This window comes from Nomascus leucogenys, chromosome 8, assembly GCF_006542625.1.
Source record: "Nomascus leucogenys isolate Asia chromosome 8, Asia_NLE_v1, whole genome shotgun sequence".
NCBI lineage: Eukaryota > Metazoa > Chordata > Mammalia > Primates > Hylobatidae > Nomascus > Nomascus leucogenys.
This window is the reverse complement of record NC_044388.1, coordinates 86,230,072-86,249,975: the sequence shown is the minus strand read 5'-3', so window position 1 is coordinate 86,249,975 and position 19,904 is coordinate 86,230,072. Positions and strand designations below refer to the sequence as shown.

At 37.2% G+C, this 19,904-nt stretch overlaps 1 protein-coding gene across 14 annotated transcripts in view; it reads right to left on the bottom strand.

Moving 5' to 3' along the window:
- ELAVL2 (ELAV like RNA binding protein 2) overlaps positions 1-19,904 on the bottom strand; it is a 159,281-nt gene that overhangs the window by 52,385 nt on the left and 86,992 nt on the right. For 12 of the 14 annotated variants that reach the window (XM_030817611.1, XM_030817612.1, XM_030817605.1 and 9 more), the window contains one exon: positions 18,876-19,119. In XM_030817611.1, the coding sequence (XP_030673471.1) occupies positions 18,876-19,119 (244 nt within the window). The remainder of the gene's footprint in view (positions 1-18,875; positions 19,120-19,904) is intronic. The other 2 variants (XM_030817609.1, XM_030817610.1) reach the window with 1 other exon arrangement.

Below are 19,904 nucleotides of genomic sequence, written 5' to 3'. Positions count from 1 at the left end.
TCCCCAGAGGAAAATGAGCTGTATATGGTTAAAGTTGTAAAGGCTATAGGTCAGATGGGAACCGTGGCTACGAATTAAGTCCAAGAGGTACCCTGACAGAAATAAGTTATCAATTTTGTTTTTGCTCAGGGACAGCTTATGCTACAGCAAACCACTCTGAGACCACAGGGCAACTTGCCCACCGATTAACAGATGGCTCCTAAAGAGAAGTACAAAATGGTGCAGCTCCTACGACTGCCACATTCATATCACACATGAGCATTTCTTCCCAAATCACCTCATCTAAAAGTTGAAGTGATTAGCTATTGTAATACTCCAAATTTAGAATTCACGGATACTTTTGAGGAAGATTTTGCTAAGAAGATTTTACCTAGACAATGACTCATTAGGACACAAAAGTAATGCAGCACCATCCACATCAGCATGATATAGTAAACACATTATCCTGCCGAATGAGCGGAGCACAGAGGCTTGTCTTGTCTTTTACCACTGACTTTAAAGTATATTAAAAACGAACTATCTAAATCATATACCCAGCAACTTAGTACATCTGACCATTGCTGTTAATTCTGGATACGTCTTTCCTAGGAAACAGGAAAAACCTGAACACAAAAATAATTTTAACATATTACCATTTTATCATCTCAAGTACTCTTAAATGTGTAACAGGGTAGAGGGTTAAAAAAATCTTATTCAACAACGCTTCAATTTTAATTCATCTTAAAAACTTTTAATGTGATGCTTTCTTTAATCTGCTGTTACTGAAGTTACTCGATTTGCTTATTCACATATCTGAGACCCACTCTTGGGGAAGGCGCTATGTTTTTATGGCACCAGATTAAACAATATGAAGGACCATCTGATGTGGGAAGTAACTTCTATACACAGAGCTTCTCAGCTATTTGGGCCACATTACATGCCCACTTGGCAAACACATTTTAAGATTAAGGCTAAGACAAGTGGATCAGAAGAATCCATCTTATTACCACAAAGGGGTCCCTAAGGAAAAGGAGGTTAGGAGTTTAAGGCCTGCAGCTAACTAGCCTTATGAATTTGAGATTGGAATCTCATCTGTGGGAAAAGAAACTGCACTAAAGGTACTCTCTGATGCTCGCCCCCACCTATGATTCTACCATCTCCACCTTAAGTTTCACAAATAGATTCTGATCTGCGTGTTAGAATCAGTCTTGTTAAAGAGGTTCCTACAATGCAGAATGCCATACAAAATGTTAGGTATTCAATTACAAGTACACCACTCGAAGAAATGAATGTTTCACTACATAACTAGTTTTTCAGCTCATTCCAATATTCAATAGCCTATGCTGTCAAGCGTTTTCCTATTTTGTTGCTGAAAATTTCTTCCTTGCTATTTCTAATGAAGGAATAAAATAGTTATATATTATAAACTAATCTCCTTTATCTGGGGAAAAACTTTAAATATGTATGCTGCCAGATCACTTACTAGCCCCTATATCCAAATAGAATATAACCTATTAAGTGCTTATTCTAGTTATCCTAATTGACAACATTATTACGGTATTCTACTTAGATTATAAACTTTATTTTTCTCAAGCAAGAGTATTTTCTAGCAAGAAAACATATATATACCGAAATGGATCTTAACACAAAAGCCTACTATACTATTTTGGGCTGCTTTATCCTTCTTGCGCACCCCCCGCAAAAAAAAAAAAAAAAAAAAAATTAAATAGTAAAGGAATCAGAACTTTCATCTCATTATTCCCTACAAAGCTAATTTGTTCCTTCATTTGCATTCTGTCATTGTAATCTATGACTTAAAGAAAATGAAGCAAAAAAAAAACCTTTTAAAAACAAACCAAAAAAAACAGGCTGAACACAGTGGCTCCCAAATACCAGCACTTCGGGAGTCTGAGGCTAAAGGATCACTTAAGCTCAGGAGCTGAAGACTAGCCAGGGCAACAATAGGGAGAACTTGTCTCTACAAAATATATAAATTAGCTGGGCATAATGGCACATGTCTGCAGTCCCAGCTACTCGGGAGGCCAAGGTGGGAAGATCACTTGAGCTTGGGAGCTTGAGGCTTCAGTGAGCTGTGATCACACCACCACACTCCATCCTGGGCAGTGACAGAGCAAGACTCTGTCTCAAGAAACAAAATACAAATCAAATAACCAGGAACTATGGTAGATTTTTACAATCCCCAAAGAAGAATGTTTTCTGAATGTAAAATCTATAGCCACATTAAGATGTTATACAAAGATTTTCTGTGTAATCCTCTATAACCTGGTAATATCTTGGCCAGGTCATTCCCCTGCCCTACCCACCACCACGTTTTCACTTAAAGCTACCTGAACAGATATCCCATTCAAATCCTTTCGGTGTACATAAACATCTTAATAGGTTGCAAAGAAGAACACAAAATTGACTAGATTCTTTTTTGAACAATTACATTTAAGATTCACCATCAGTGACTTACTTGCTGGGAAAAAAACATACTGTAATAAAGGTAAAACTAGACTTGAATCTCTTCAAGGAGAACCAAAGACTGTTCAAAAACCTAATGATGACATATACTACTTATCCCATAGGACACAGAAATATAATGCCTGTAAGCATACATATGTCCCTACATGGCTGGAAACCAAAAGGGTTAACTAAAGGGTTTTAAAGAAATGACCACTAAATAAGCAGAGGAGATAAATGTAGGTCATTCACAGGCAAATCTGTTTTTCCACAAGATATATGACTCTCCTTAGCTACTAAAAGCAATGGGAGTCACCAAACATTACTGACCTCTGAAGACTAAAAGCTAGAGATGAAACATCCAAAAAGACCTGCTGTGTGAATGCTACTGCTGGTGGTCATCTCAGTCATTCTTCAGGTTGTTCTTGCTCACACCCAGAGAGCAAAGTAGTGCCCAAGAAACATAAAAGGGGGAGGAAGTCACAAGAGATGACTTGGAAGGGAGGATCGGTATCTTCACTGCACCTACTATTTTCATAATTAAATTCAAACTTTGCTTTCCTCCAACACTAACAATGTGACACAAATATGAGTAAACTGTTTGAAAGACACTGACAAGTGACTTTATTTACAAAACATGCATACATACATACACACCTCTCAAAACAAACTCCTTTACCAATAGCTGTGGCAAGTTCACAACAGGGGCTTCTAACCAATTACAAAAGTTACTTACAGGTCAAATTGAGACCAGTACAAAATTAATAAGCTTACTTTTGAGTTAAAAAACACTGATAGAAAAAGATAAATATGAATTACATAAAAATTGTTTCCATGGAGTTCTAGATTGTACACTGACTCTAGCTAACTGGCACAAAGAAACACACTGGAAGAGTCACAGAGGGTTTTCAGAATGAGTAAGGGCTGGGAACCAGACTTCAAGGAGTTAAGTAGCAGGAAGTAAAACTACCCCCACCTCAGAACAGAGAGGTGAGTCATCATCACCATCTTATCCTTCTATCACTTCCTTAAGACCCTAGGTCCTGAGAGAAAATGCCTAATTGACTTTACTTGGGTTCCTTACTGGCTGCTTGCCTATAGGCAGGCAGAAAGAGAGAGGACCCACCCCACTGGCTTCTGGAATTAGCTTTTTCCCATCAGCAAAATACTAAGAAAGAGAATTCCCCAATACAGAAGGACCCTAATGAAATGAAAGACAAGTTTGTCTTGGATCCATGAACATCCTTAGAAATCTTTCCATGTAAACTGAAAAAGAAAAAAAAAAAAGCCTCTCTCATTTCTGTTCAAATAAATGACTGCATCAAATATTAATCATCAAATGAAATAATCAACAAATCATTAGTGGACCAGACTATACTTCTACATCTTAGCTCAACAAAACGGGCACCAATTTAGAACATCCTGCATTCCACCTTCACAGTATGAATATTCCCTCCTCCTCTACCTCCCTTGAACCATGAGGTATACCACAAGAAGTTCCACTCGCCGAGTACAGTAGTCCTCCACCCCCCACCTTATCCTTGGGGGTTACAAGACCCTCAGTGGATAACTGAAACCACAGATAGTACTGAGTCCAACATAACACACACTACTTTTTTTTTTCCGATCTGTTAAGATGGATTCTAAGTGACTAAAGGACAGGGAAAATGTACAGCCATGGATAATGTGGATGAAGGGATGATTCACATCCTGGGCACGAAGGTGCAAAATTTAATCACGATACTCTGAATGGTGAGCAACTCAAAACTTATGGATTGTTTATTTCTGGGATTTTCCATTTAATATTTTAACACCATGGTTGACCACCAGTAACTGAAACTGCAGAAAGCGAAACTGTTGATAATGGGAGGACTACTGTATTTTATGGCACAAGCTCTATTCAACAGATAGTCACCACTTGAAATCAAGAACTTAACACTGGCTGATATTCTCCAGCACACCCAAAGCTCAGACAAGACTACTGAACAACTGGTTAAACTTGAGTCATCTTTAGTCAAGACAAGACCTTACAGCTCCAGAGGTAGACGACCTTCCTTATCTCAATCAGAGGCTTTTGGAAACTCCCTACAAATATGAGTGCAAAGTAGGCAGTGGGGATAAGTCTACACAAAGCTTGCATTAAGACTTTAACCATGAAGTATTCGCCTTTTTCATTATTTTAAACTCTTACAACCCAGGGGAGGCTTTCTGTTAAGCCCCAACACAGGAAATTGCTTTTCAGTTGTCAATAGCCAACGTCTGAAAATAAATCCAGTCACTAAGTGTGGAATGATGTACTTGCAGCCAACATGCATTTGGCTGATGCCAACAGAGAAGGCAGGAGGCCAAGATATAAGACCTAAATTTTTTTTTTTTAAAAAAGGACTGTTCTACTCAGTAACAGAATCTGAAATAATGCAAAGGCAGAAATAGGCCACAAACCACCTGCCTCTAGCTTCAACATACATCAGCATCTGTCTCCCAAGGTTGCTTCAGAAAGATATTTACGTTTTCTCTAACTACAGTAATTGTTCCAGTGGTCTAAAAAAAAGAAATGCCTTTGTCCTGTGGGTTTCTGGTTGGGTGGTTGACTGTTGTATTGATGGGGGGCTTACTTGAGGGGTAGTGGGAAAGAGTACTAGGGAAGGGGGAGAAAAAAATGGAAGAACTAAAACTACAGAAGAGAATTTCTAACTCGTCGCTCTTTGACTCTGATTGAGGAATGGCTTTCTGCCAAGATTTCCTTCAAGAGCTCAGCCAGAGGATGAAGTGAGGTAACGAGAAGTAGTCTGGGGATGTTACACACTGTGTCCTGTGTCCCAAGACCCCACACGGATGTTTGTTCCTGAATGCTCTGACTCTCAGGGAGAAAAGAGTAGAAAAGTAAGAAGGCAGAGAAGACTTCCAGGGAGCAAAACTACTTGGGTTCTTCTTTCTGACCCACTGGACATACACCACTGCCTCTTCCTCCAGGTAACCTGCCAAGATGGGGAGTGATAAGAGATTGAAGGCAATTTTCAAAAGAATAAAACAAGCCTGAAACCAGGCTGAACAACTGCAAAGGGGGTAAGATGAAGTCCCTGCAAGCAGTCAGCAATCTGGCAAAATATTGCACAAATTCAGTATTTTAATTGGACGTTACTTTTATGGGGAATGTGGCATGAACTAAATTTGAAGCCAGGCTATTTATTTCAGGGGGAGGGGTTGGTCCCTAAAGCCACTTGGAGAGGAAGAGAAATAAAATACACAGAAGAGTCTACAGCCCAAGGGGAAAAAAACTAGTATCTCCTGAAAACAATTATCATAATTTACTTTCAAAATACTTTGGTATATCAAATGTTGTATGATTTCATTTATATGGGGTACCGAGAATAGGCAAATTCATAGAGACACAGAAAGTATAATGGTTACCAAAGGCTGGGAGCAAAGGAGGTGGGTGAGGAGTTACTGTTTGATGGTTACAGAGTTTCCATCTGGGATGATGACAAGGTACTGGAAATGGATAATGGTGATGGCTGCATAATACTGTGAATGTGCTTAATGTCACTGAACCATAAACTTGAAAAGGTTCAAATGATAAATTTTATGTTATATTTTGCCACAATAAAAACATTTCTTTTTAAAGTTTAGAATTAATCTGATGACATGTGCGCACCAGCCGTTTAAGCTTTAATTCTGGGTGGTCATCTAACATGCTATCATTAATGCACGATCCAGGATTAGTTAACTAGTACAATACAAGTAGGCTAAAATTCAAGTGACTAGTGTAAGCCTACATACTATCCATACCTAAATCAACAAACAATTCTCTGCTGACTCACCTAACGGATGTCAAAATAGGGTTTTGTTCTGTAAACCAGTTATTTGTTAATTAGTATAAAGTGTTAGAAATGGGGTCTTACTGGTAAAATTAAAGGAACTCAAGATACGCAGATGGACTAAATTAGTTTAGAGACACTTCCCACCTTCGTATAAACAGGGCACAAAAATCCAAGGTGGCATAATCCAAGGTGGTTATATCTTTATGGAGAGAACCCCTAAATGTTAAATGGTCCTGGGTTTCAGTCTTTGTTTAAAGGGATTTCTTTTTGCATGATGCAAAGTGAGGGTGCAGAATGTGACTTTTGGGATGTTGTCAGCCTCCGGTGAACATGTCATTTAAAGTGTGTTCAAAGCACTTAACAGAGAAGTGGGACTTTACCAAGCTTTTCAGAAAAGGCTTGTCCATCAATTTGGTCCTGCTTGCTAGACAGAGGTTTCTATGTGTGGTGGGATCTGGCCTGAGACCTTCTTTCATTATAATCTATAGAGCAACTATGGCTTACCCTTCCTCCTTTGGTGCCTACTAACAACTATGCAAAATTACATAAGAGCTGTTATTCACTATACTAACAGGTCCATTGAATAAATCCAGTCTCAAGGAGTCACTGATCATGAACACAGTGGCCTCCAAGGGTACTGTCTTAAAAAGGGGAAAAAAAAAAGACTCTTTAAGTCCATTGTCCAACTATAAGGGCTAGGAAAGAATATTAGACATCCTCCTTACTTTGATGGCTATGTCCAAATACACTGTTTTTCATAAGCATTCAGAGAACTAAAATATCAAATAGAGTAAGAAACTAACCCCAGAAATTTCCATATTCTACTTTTAAGTAGCACATCAGGACTAGCTTTGAATGTTCTAGAGCTGGGGATATAATGGAATGTTACCATGCCTTTTTGCAAAGGCTCCCCATTTCCAGCACTTAAAAAATACACATATTGATATATAAAACACAGTAACAAATTGGTATTAACAATTCTGGATTTTAATCCTATTCCAATATGTATAAAAGGGCTGACCTCCGTAGAAAAAGGACAACAAATAATAAAGAATATAAGGGTCTAAAAACAAACCTGGTATAACATTGTTAGATTTTAGGATACTAGATCCCAAATCATTCTACTTGAGAAGGGAGTACACTGTCTGCACCATATAATGGCAAAATCACTTGGCACCATGTTTAAAAAGAGCTAACCTAATACTCAGGTTCACAAAATAAAAAAAAGAATTTTAGAGGCAGGATTTGGGAAGTCATTTAGGAGAGCCCTTGTCTACATGAGAAGATGTCAACTGATTTGATACACCATAATCAGTCTCTCATTTATGTTCAAAATATTTAGATACATTTAAAGTAGAATAAGAGCAAACTACAATTCATTTAAGTGGAATGAAAAAAGCTCCCATGGCCTAGTACCAGGATTAGGAAAAAGGATTCATAAGACAGTATCCTTGGAGGCAACTCCTTAAGACTGGATTTAAAGCATTAAAATGTGAGGAAATAAAACTGTTCTCTCAGGCTCCAGTGACCTTGAAAACAGTGCAGTGATTCTGATTTACCAGTTTACACCCAGCTATGCCTCCCTCAAACTTTACTTTAAAAGGAGGATTTCACTTTCTCAGTATTAAGTCCAAAGGTCAAACAGGTTGTAAAGAGTCAAGGGCACCACCAGATCTACTCTACAAGGTAATAAACATTGAAGTCTATCATCCCTCACCAAGAAATGCAAATTTTTATTGAGCTACAGGACGGGAGTTGGGGGGTGGTGGATACAGGACTTGTACGCCATACACATTTTCCCTACAAAATCAAAGCAGTATGTACAAAACAGAGTTCCAACAAAAAGTACAATGATGAGAAAAGAACTCATTAAGAGCTAAAAATAAACTCTAATTCACAATATGCATAAGGATTTAACAAAAAAGGAAAACAAGATGTAAAATTGCATCTGCTAAGTTAACCATACCCTCATGGAAACTGCCCCCTCCCCCATACACGCAAACTGAAATCTGTAAAGTCTGTGATGACTGAATGAAGCAATGCTTTAAATGTTTTCAATGAATATTTCAACAGAAAAGAAAATAAAGGGATAGTAATTTTTTTCCTCAGCCTTCTGATCTGCTAACACTGCAGGAATACTAGGTTTCTGAATATCCCAAAACACAGGTCTCTGTATATCTAGACTTGAACATCTTATTTGATAAAATGAGAATATTCAGTATAGTATTTACATTTTACATTAAAGGGATACTCATCTTAAGGAAGATGATGTCAATAAAAGTAAAAATAAGCCACAGTTAGTTTTTACCTAACCAATACTTCATGGCTCAATTTAACAACTAGCTGACCTTCGAAGTCCAGTAATAGCTCACTGGGAAGCTCACTTGAGAGCACCTTCATATTTTGAGTCAAGCTAATTCATTCTGAAACATTCACACAATACCACGTAGAGCAATAATTCCACACTCCGGTGCTCTAGTTCATAAAGGCTCGTGTAATATCATTAATCATCATTCTGGGCTCCCAAGTCCTGCCTCGCACTTTCTATTCTTACTTTGTTCCACTCCTGGAAAATCAATTATGTTGGTCAAACCACCTAGAAAGCAAAGGATGGAAGATGAGCTTTGCATTCTTCCTACTTCATGACAAACTCCAAGAAATGTAGGACAACAGATCTACTTCAAGATGTTTTTCAAAAAGTACTTTACACCTATGGGGGGGAAAAAAAGTCTGCAACTGTCATGCAACTGAATGGATATTAACTGTTAAGAAGAGGACAGGACAGAGACAGTACCCCTGTATGCTAGGTACTTTATGAAAGAAACTGAATTTCAGAGTCAAAAAGCACACACAGGCCACAACACAAATTAAGTGGCTAGGCTGGAATTTGAACCCAAGTGTAACAATGTTCTAAGCTAAAAGCTCTAAGATTAGTGTTCAGTAGGCCACCTCCCTAGGAGGAGGAAGCAAAGGTGTTTTGATTCAAACTTAATCCCAAGAACTTGATCCTAAACTAAGTAACAACCTTAGTGTACATAGGGGTTTAGTAAATCCTACTACCACTTAAGAAATTTTTTTTGTTTTTCTGAGATAGAGTCTCCCTCTGTCATCCAGGCTGGAGGGCAGTGGCTCACTGCAACCTCTGCCTCCCAGGTTGAAGTGATTCTCCTGCCTCAGCCTCCTGAGGAGATGGGATTACAGGCATCCAGCACCACGTCCAGCTAATTTTTGTATTTTTAGTACAGACGGGGTTTCACCATGTTGGCCAGGCTGGCCTCGAACTCCTGATGTCAGATGATCCGCCCACCATGCCTCCCAAAGTGCTGGGATTACAGGCATGAGCCACCACGCCCAGCCAAGGAACTCTTATAAACACAGCTTAAATACTTCCGTCTTGCTTTTTCCCCCTTAAAGAAGGCATAAGGTAAATCTTTTTTCTAATTTAGAACAATACAGAATGATCACCCCTCGATTACCTAAAGATGACATATGGTGTCAGAAATTACTGAGTGGAGTCTGAAAAGATGGTTTTAACTGAGGATCTGTTTCTTCACAATACTTAAGAGCAGCAAATGCTACTCTGTGATTTACAGCCCCTCAAAAAATATTTGATTACATTTACCATCACCAATAAAAGGGGCATCCAAGAGTGTTGAAATATTGACATTCTAAAACTTTAAAGAGCCAAAACAAATACCTTAAGGACTAAAACATGCTAATTAAGCCACTGTATAGACCTGACAAATCGAATGACCCTCAAGTAAAATGCCAGAAAATATCTGTTAAAGTTGACCTTTTGAGCTGGAAAAGCACGCTCTGAGGGTTTCCACAGCTCTCAACATTCAGTAGCAGCAGTGTACTCAGCTGAAAGTCAATTAACTTAGAACAAGCTCAAAAGAAGTTGGCAAATTTTGAAGCACAGTTTTGGCTCCAATAATAAACTATTCTGTTCAGGAATATTTGAAAGGAAATGTTCCAACAGGTACAGAATAAAAGTGCTTTGGTCTATTCTGAATTTAAACAAAGTTTAAAAAAAAAAAAAAAAAAAAAGGCTGGTGGCCAAAGCTGTGTCATAGTTAAGGTAGTGAAATAGAATGAAAACTGTCAAAAACAGGTTGATTTTGTACTACATCATAAAAATGGGGGGTATAAATCATTTTTATACCAGAGAAGAAACAGAATTTTAAAATTCTATAAATTACAAAAAAAGAAGCAACAAGTTCATATCACAATTTAACTGTTTTTAATGTCCTAACTGAACTATTTCCATTTTAGTTCACCATCTTCTTTCTCATCTACGTTTTCCATCATTCCTATGACAAGCACTTACATTGAGAATGGCGTCTCTTCTATACCACCAATCTCCTGATGCAAAGTAAACAAAGACTACCCCTCAGAAAATGTCTGGAATAGCAAATAACACACATGCACTCTTACGCTAAATTATAAAGGGGCAAATGTTACAAGAGAATTTCAACTGTAATTTTATTTTCTATGAATTTGAATATATTTACAAAGTTTGTGTTTTCTATCGAACTAGCAAAGGAACAAAGAGAAAGGTTAGTGAAGACTATTCCTCATCTACTGGTAAGGCAAATATGGCTATTCTAGAAGTTCCTCTGATAAGGGCTAGGAAAGCACAAAATCAAAACTCCTAAACCTCATTTACACCATAGGTTCAACTTTATTTTCCCAGTAAACATTCTAAGAAAGCTGTTGGAAAACTGTATAACTGTCTCATGGGAGTGACACATTTTTTTTTTTTTACATTTTATTCTAACGGAACAAAATACCAAGTAACACAAATATCAATATCAGGAAACCAGAGAAACAAATCTGGATGATTAATGAATTACTAGAGAAGAATACTGTTTCATACTTTTTTGTATCCTCAAACAGATGTTTCTTCTTCCTAGCAACTAGCCATTAAAGGCTTCATTACCACAGGTTATCTACAGAAGCAGCTCTTTGATTTATGAAGAGCTGTTAACTGGGAATTAACTTACTGAATGGTGAAAAGGTCCAGATTTGCCACCCCAAAATATTCCACTTTGGCATTAAGTTTTTTTTGTTGTTGTTGTTTGTTTTTGTGAAACGGGAGTCTTGCTCTGTCGCACAGGCTGAAATGCAAGTGCGGTGGCACGATCTCAGCTCACTGCAACCTCTGCCTCCTGGGTTCAAGCAGTTCTCCCACCTCAGCCTTGTGAGTAGCTGGGACTACAGGCGTGCAGCACCACCACACCCAGCTAATTTTTGTATTTTCAGTACAATCAGGGTTTCACCACGTTGGCCATGGTTGGTCTTGAACTCCTGACCTCCGGTGATTCGCCTGCATTGGCCTTCCAAAGTGCTGAGAATACAGGCGTGAATCACTGCGCCTGGCTGGCATTAAGTATTATTTTAGGCTGAGGAAAATGAGAAATAAACAGATACAAGAAGAGTTCTCTGCCCTCCCCCTTTCTCCCTAAAAGCAGAGTATAAATTTCCCATGGGAAGATGTCTCTCTGTCCTGTACCAGTTCAGAGGTAAGTGACTCATTACTTGAGACAGTCGACATCAGATTGTTTATGCATACAGTTCTGTATAAACCAACCTTGTTAAAAGTGCCCTCATCTGTCATTACTTGCCCCTACTATTTTCTGAACACTTCCCCACAATTTCCCATTCTGCAAAGTCCAAACCTTTCCTTTGTTAAAATGGTATATAAGCACCCCCCAACCCTGACCACTTTTGAGTTTTATGATACTTTTCTGTCAACTCCCAAACACAAAATATGAACAAAAATTGTGTGCCATTTCTCCAATTAATTTCCAAGTCCCCAGGTACTAAACAAAACAGGACAGAAGTTGTTTTTCCTAACAATGATAAAGAACTGTACTGTATTTGATTTCTTAAAATGTTACAAATTTCTAGTTTCTTCATCCTGTAATCTTTCAACTAAACTAATCAAGGCTGACACTGAGAATTGTTCTATAAAAATACCCAGGTTCAAGTAAAAAGTGAACCTAGAAGAATAAGTGTTAAAGTCTTTCTCCAAAATTTTATATGAAGCTTCTATAGTGATAACACCAAATTTTTTAAATGACTGCATGACCTTTGGCAAAGAAACAAGATATAATCAAAAAATAATTAAGTTTAAAGATACATCAATGAAGATGCAAATAAAGTTTCTCCATTACCTTTTACCTATGAGAGATGTTCCAAAAATAGAGGTTCCACAAACTTGACACAAATTTCATTTTACACAAACTTGGTCACTAAAATCTAAAAATAGATTCAAATGTACTGTATTCCACAGTTAACGCACTGGGGACCAAAGCATTTACCCCTGTGCAGTCATCTCCTTTCCTACAGACCTAAGAACACACACAACCTTTCTGCCATCTTTCTAATTAAATAGCGTACAGAGTTTGCAAAGTGAGGTGTTTATTAAGTTACCACCCACCCAACCACCCTGCTGTTTCCAACTACTGGTCTGCAAGAATTAGAATTCTTGATCTCTTGATACTATGGACATTTCACATGCTCACTGTACAACTGTAACTGACATACGAAAATCACATTTTCAAATTAATGTTCATCAAAACAGCTTTGTGTTCACTGTGATTGACTCATAGGAAATAAGTGCTATTAAATTTGAAGGTTCCCATTAGTCTAATAAAATACCACTTACATGTTTCAATCCTGAGGAGCTAAGATTGTATTTGTTTAAAAAGAAGAGAATCCTATGCCATTAAAATAGTTTGGAAATCACATTATTTTGACAGAATAAAGAAGGATCAAAACTAGCTTTAAAATTCTCAGCAAGCAGAGACACAAGATAAACCTAGCTAAGAACACTCATATATTAATAAAAAAGATTTTAAGATACTAGCCCTAAGGGGTGCTGGGACATGGCAGGAGCCTTATCATGCAAGGCACTACCTATTCAGAGGTAATCAACACCTCTGTGGGCCCCCTGGAATTTATATTTGGGTTTTTGTTTTTTCCCCTTTTGTCAAAGCTTCTAGTTAGCAGCTGATGAAGTCAGTACAAGACCTACCTCAAACAACTCAGAGTAAGGGTGAAATACTCATTACCTGAGGTCTTCCACTAACTACTCCTCTAGCCATTCTTTTAGAAGAAAGGAAAAATGACAGTGAAAGAACAGTCTATCCTGGAGTTTCAAAAACCTAATTACACTTACACACACACACACACACGCTCGTGCGTGCGCTTTCAGCAACATATCAGATCAGTAAAGACACAGCCTAGTGACATAAACTCAACATCTCTAGTTCTGAACCCTAGGAATTAACTCAGAGACCAATGCTGAGGAGGAGACAGCACTTTAAACTTAAACTTTCCAAGGAATTAAGTACTGCAATTGTTAACACCTCTTCCATAATGCCCTAAATCTAGAATTCAGGTAAACCTGTAAATCCCTGGTTCAATCTCCCTGCCAAATGTTCAAGACATGGATAACTCCTAGCTAACTAGTACATTCCAGGTCCCCACTACAGATTCTGATTCAGTAGGCCTGGACAGGGCCCAGGACCACACATTTCTGGCACTCATTACAAGCGATTCCAATGCAGGAATCCTAGTGACCGTACTTCATGAGACACAGTCTGATTCCCAAAACTTTTTTGGGCTTCAAGATCACCTGGGAAGCTCTCTGACAACAGATTCCAAAACTCCCTTAGGTGAGTAGGTGAGGATGTAGAGCCAAATTTGGGTACCACTGGGCTAGAATATCAAGTTCACAACCATTGATTATAATGTTTCTAGAGAAGCACAGATGTTCTTGTTCATTTGGTGTATTCGTCAGTCCTTACTGTCAAAAACCTTCCATTCCCCTTCCAGAGAAGACACTCACCAGAAGGTGCCCTCTGGATAACTCTGTAAAAATTACACATCTCTCTATAAATTCATCAGTTGGCCATGTGCTTAATATTTAAAGAGTGAGCTCTTGCCTCCAACAAGAGGCAAAGAGGAAACATCCAGGTAAAGCATAAGATAATCAGAATTCTGGTCCCTACTCTACCGCTTAATAGCTCTGTGGCCTTGAACTAGTCATTTCACAAACCTGGGCCTCTCATCACCTATGATGTTTAGGGCAAAGAAGGGAGAGGGTTGGTTAAGGTCACCTCTAGGGCTTTTCTGACTGTAACACTTTATTACTCATTCCTTGCATCATAAAATCCATTTCATTCATCTAGAATGCAGCATCAGCAGGTGTCAAGGACTCCAAAGTGCATTTAAGAACACAAAGGGATGGACTAAAGTCAGCTAAGCTGTACAAGCAGCAGAAGCTTCTCATGATGAATGCCTATAGACAGGAAACAGGCTGAAGCATACAGCTGGGCAGAAGCCCAAAGAGACGGACCTGACAAACAACATAATAAATAGAACTTAGTCTAGAGAAGATTATTGTATTTGCTACTGAAGACATTTCTTAATGTACTTCCCTAATCCTCACTCGATCAAAATAGTGACATTAATTTGCTAACACTGACACAGTCTAAAAATTACACACTCTCTTCGAGGACTTAAGAGGCACACACTTTCCTAACTAGATGTTTTTGTTCCTCAGAGATAGTTTCCTAATTCAGTATTAAGAAAGATTTAAGAAAAAGGAAAAGGAAAGATTTCAAATCTTGCTGCAGAGTGACTCCAGAGCTTTCCTGTAACCCAATTAACACTCAGGCTCCTATAAAATCAGAATACAGAAATGGGTCCCAACTGCTTCCCAGGAGGTAGAATAAGCTGGATAATTAGAGAAGGACCAAAGAACTCTGGTCTGTCCCTAAAATACGTACTGAGAAACTGCACAAGATGGGTAATGCTACACACCACAGGGCAGGGTCCAAAGCTCCACAAATTCTTTCAAAACCTTGCTAGAGATACATTAATACTACCTCTTAAGAAGTATGTCTACTTTTCAAAGTACAATCACTCAGAACCCACATTTAGATACTACCATTTTCTAGACTATTTTACTCAATATAAATATTTAGTAGGAAACTCAGAAAAAAAAAATCCTAAAGCAGTTTATGCTTAAGCTGAACGAGTGAGATCCTTCTAAAAGCCATTATAACCCATATTACAAATAAGATGTCAGTGGTCCAAATCAAAACAAGATTTCCAGAAGTTGAGGTGCCTAGTGTTCAGATCTACCTACTCCACTTTTGAATTTATTATCATATATGTTTCTTTTAAGAATCATGCTCCTATGTTATTGATGTGAACAGGTTAAACTGGTCTGATAACCAGTTAACAACAAATCATTTCAAAAGCTTTTATAGCACCATGTTCAGTGGAATCTACTGTCAGGGAGAGATACTCACCCTTCCCACAGTCCCCAAATAGATTCCATGATCAAAAAAGGCTGGGGAACTATAAATCAAACAGGTTTTCTTTACTGCTGGATTTTTCATAGTTCTTAATACAGTGATTATCGAGTATGGATCTTAAATGAAGAACTACAGAGTGCAGCACTTCCTAAACTTGTCAATATAATACTTATTTTAAGAAATAATTACTAGTATCTCACGAAATGAAGGTTGAAAAACATCTTTCAATCTTATACACTATTGTGGGAAGCAAATTAATACACCAAATACACTATGAAAAATGGTATGAAAGTGCCTCAAAAAAATTAAAAACAGAACTACCATATGATCCAGCAACCCCACTACTGCATGTTAACCCAAAAGAAATGAAATCAGTTTGTCAAAAGGGATGCATGCATATCCATATTTATTGCAGCAATGTTTACAATAGCCAAAATATGGACAACCCAAATGTCCATCAACCAATAAATGAATAAATATGCTATATATACACAATGAAATACTATTCAGCCACAAAAAAGAATGAAATTCTGTCATTTCCAGAAACATAGGTGAAGTTAGAGGACACTATGTTAAGTGAGGTGGGACAGCCAAATACCACATGATCTCATAGGTGGAATCAAAAAATGCTGATCTCATTGGAGGAGAGAGCACAATAGTGGGTACTAGAGGGTGGAGAAGAGAGGAAGAAGGAAGGAGGGGGCTAGATGGTTAATGAGTACAGGGTCACTGTTAGAAGAAATAAGTTCTGGTGTGCTATTCCACAGAAGGGTGACTATGGTTAGCAATACTGCATAGTATACTTCAAAATAGCTAGAAGAGAGGATTTTGAACACTCTCAAAGAAATTATGAATGTTTGAGATTTGGAAATGCTAAATACCCTGCTTGATCATTACACAATGTATATAGCATCAAAACATCTCACTGTACTCCACAAATTTGTTCAATTATGTGTTAACTATATAAAAATATATACTATATATAATAGTGTACAAATATATGTGTATACATCATATATAGTATTATTATATATATATATACATAATGTATACACACACATAGAAACGTCTTACATCTTTAGAAACATCTTTCAATACTCGTGACCATTGTGGAATTTCTCGGGGACTCTACTTGCTTACCAAATATTTTTAATAGAAATTTTACCACAGTGGAAATCTCCATTACATCCTTCCCCTCGAGCCACTGAAAAGACAATAGGCAGGGGTCAGAGGTGAAGGAAATGGACGAGAAATATTTACACAGTTTTTTACTATCTAGCCATGTATTAAAGAATGCCCATGTGTTGTGCTTCTATCACCACCGTCTACCACACTAAAGCTAGAGAGGCAAAGGAGGTGAAGATAAAGAACTCAAATTTATCCCATTTTGCCACATAACAGCTCTAAAGATTTACAGAAGAATAAGATTAATTCAAGATTGACTAGAGGTGAGACGTGACAATCTGTAAGATGTCTCCTGTGGCAAATGCCTAATATGAAAGATGTATGATTTGTTTAATATTTTCATCTTATAAAATGATAAAATGTATCATTTTGTAACAGTTTCATAACAAAACATGACTTTTGTGCTCTGTTCATGCATCTTTCTTTTTAATGGTAAGGGAAGCTCTACTAAGCAATCAGAAATTGATCTACTAAGCAATCAGAAATTGCATCTGAAAAGCAATCAGAAAATGCATTTGTGTCATAGCCCTCAAGTCATTTATCACATTTTTATCTTTTGTATTAACAAGGTTGCAAAATCCACATGTAAGGGATGTTGTTTTACTTTAAAAACAAAAGATAAAATTCAACATCAGGACAGAGACATAACAGCAGCCTTTTGTTCTTCACCTTTTTCAGCTTATTAAAAACTATAAATTTCACATATGCTTATCACACTCATTTTGGAAAAGAAATTGAAAAATCTCATCCATCTGATTATCAGTGTTCAGAAACTTAAGAACCACCTTCCTAATATCATAGTGAACATTTAAGCAACATAATTAAAATATAATGGCTGTTTGATATGGATCAATGACAATCCATTTGCACTTAAGTTTTTAACTTGATTTCAGTAGGTTCTCTCTGTGAACCTCAATCTGTAGCTTGAGGAAATATGATTATGAGGCCAAGCCCAGGGGCTGGTTCTAGAACTCACTTGTAGAGCTTGGAGAGAATGAGCCGTAACGATTAACAGAACAGCTCAAAGTCCCATGTATGAAAAAGTCAAAAGCGAACTTAGAAATGGCCCAGTGTGACCCCCTTTTTCTCTGCCTTTTACCTCATTTTGCCAAGGGAAACCAGAAGTCTAGAGCTGACTTGTCCAACGTCACATGACTAGGTGAGAGTTGAGACTCCTGGTCTCATTCTTCACACTGCCTTTAAGTAATCTTTTACTCATTTCAAATATTCCATTTTATATTTTTGGTTATAAGCTTTGTAAAGCAATTTGGTATACACCATCAATCAAATTTAATTAACAAGAAAAATCCAGAGTCTGTCTACCTTCATATATTTTTAGTGTTTAACTTCACATATATGTCTAATTTCATACATTTTTAGTGTTTGAAAACAACTCCTGCAGGAAGCATTAACCCTTCTATCCCAAGAACGTGCTCCTTAAATTAGGTTTTGGCTTACTCTAAAAATTTAGTCAAATCTTAAAAAATACTAAGGAGATTTTCAACTAACTAATATTCAAAATGTACTATAATTAAGGCCTTATCTTTATCAGAAGGACAATCATATACCATGTTAAGGAACAGAACGTAAGATCTCATTACACTTGGTATTGTATCAGTGAAAATGTTTATACGCTGACAATGTGAACACTACCATTTATTTTATCATATATAAGCAAAAGGATTATACTAACATAAGGGAAAGACATTTTAAGATTTTTTCCCCTCTCCCAAACACATATTGTATCTCACTGTTGAAATGCTAACTTAAAATACACTCAGGATACTAAAAGATAGAAGTTAACATGACACTGGCTATCCCAGATAAACATACTTTTAGAAGATTTCCCAAAGATCCTGTCCAGATCAGAGTACATTAAAGTCCAGTTAAAATATATACTGTCCCCAAAAATAGTTTATGCTTTAAAAAGAAAATTTTAAACTAAGTTTCATATTGCTGATGTAATAACAGAGAGAAAATCTAGATATGTAAAATTACAGCAGTGAATTATTTACAAGCAGTAATCTTATTATTTTCTCATATCCTGAGACACGATCCCTAAAATATGACTCATCCACATAAAACTGCTTACCTGTTATTTTGTCTCTTACAAGCTTACAGGACTCTATTTCACCAATGCTCCCAAAGAGACTCTTTAGTTCCTCCTGTGTCATGTTCTGAGGAAGGTAGTTGACTATTAAGTTGGTCTTGCTGTCTTCTGTGTTCCCAGAGTCAACTGGTGACGAGCAGTTGTTGTTTATGGTGGTTGGACCATTGGCTGTGTTATTGCAAGTTGGCCCATTAGACAGTTGTGTTTCCATGGCAGCAATTACCTGCTAAAAACAGAGAAAATAAGAAGTGTCAGAATTCATATTTCATAACCTATTAGAGACCCCATCCAAGAATTTCAACACTTGTCACTAAACACAAGTCGTTCTACTGAAATTACAACAATGCTTCAACAAAGTGTAACACCTACACTAATTTTTACTTCATATTAACCTATTCATCTTAAGGTTACAACTATATTTTCACATACATATTCCATACATGCATATAAGCACAATTTAAATCTTAAACATTTTCTAGAATCACATTCTGGGTCTATTCACATATCCTTACTCACCTGCAGTGTCCACAGATGAGAAAATTAAGTAGCAAAGGGCACAGAATTGAACCCTAACTAAAAATCATACTAGAAAATAAAAGTGCTTAACATGCTACAAAAATGAACGAAAAAATGACCTACCTAACTCTGAAGAGATTTTCAGTTAGCCTAAGAGGTTCAATATTCTAAAACTGACAGATATCCATTAACTTAAAAATCAAAGAGCAAGAGTACTTTTAAAAATATAAATTTGTCAACATGTACTGTTTTGGTTACATATTGAAAATGTTTTTGATGGACAATATCATCTCTCTACCATTGGTAAGAAAAAAATAGATGCTACATTTTAGGGAGTGGAAAGGAACTGTAAGGTAACTTGGGAATGAGCTATGAATACTTGGTCTAACTGGTAGAATCTAATAGGACACTCTTGTCAACCTTGGCAGCTAAAAATTACCAACAAGGCGACTGATCTACAGCATCAAAATAAAATCCCCAAACACTTCGATATGG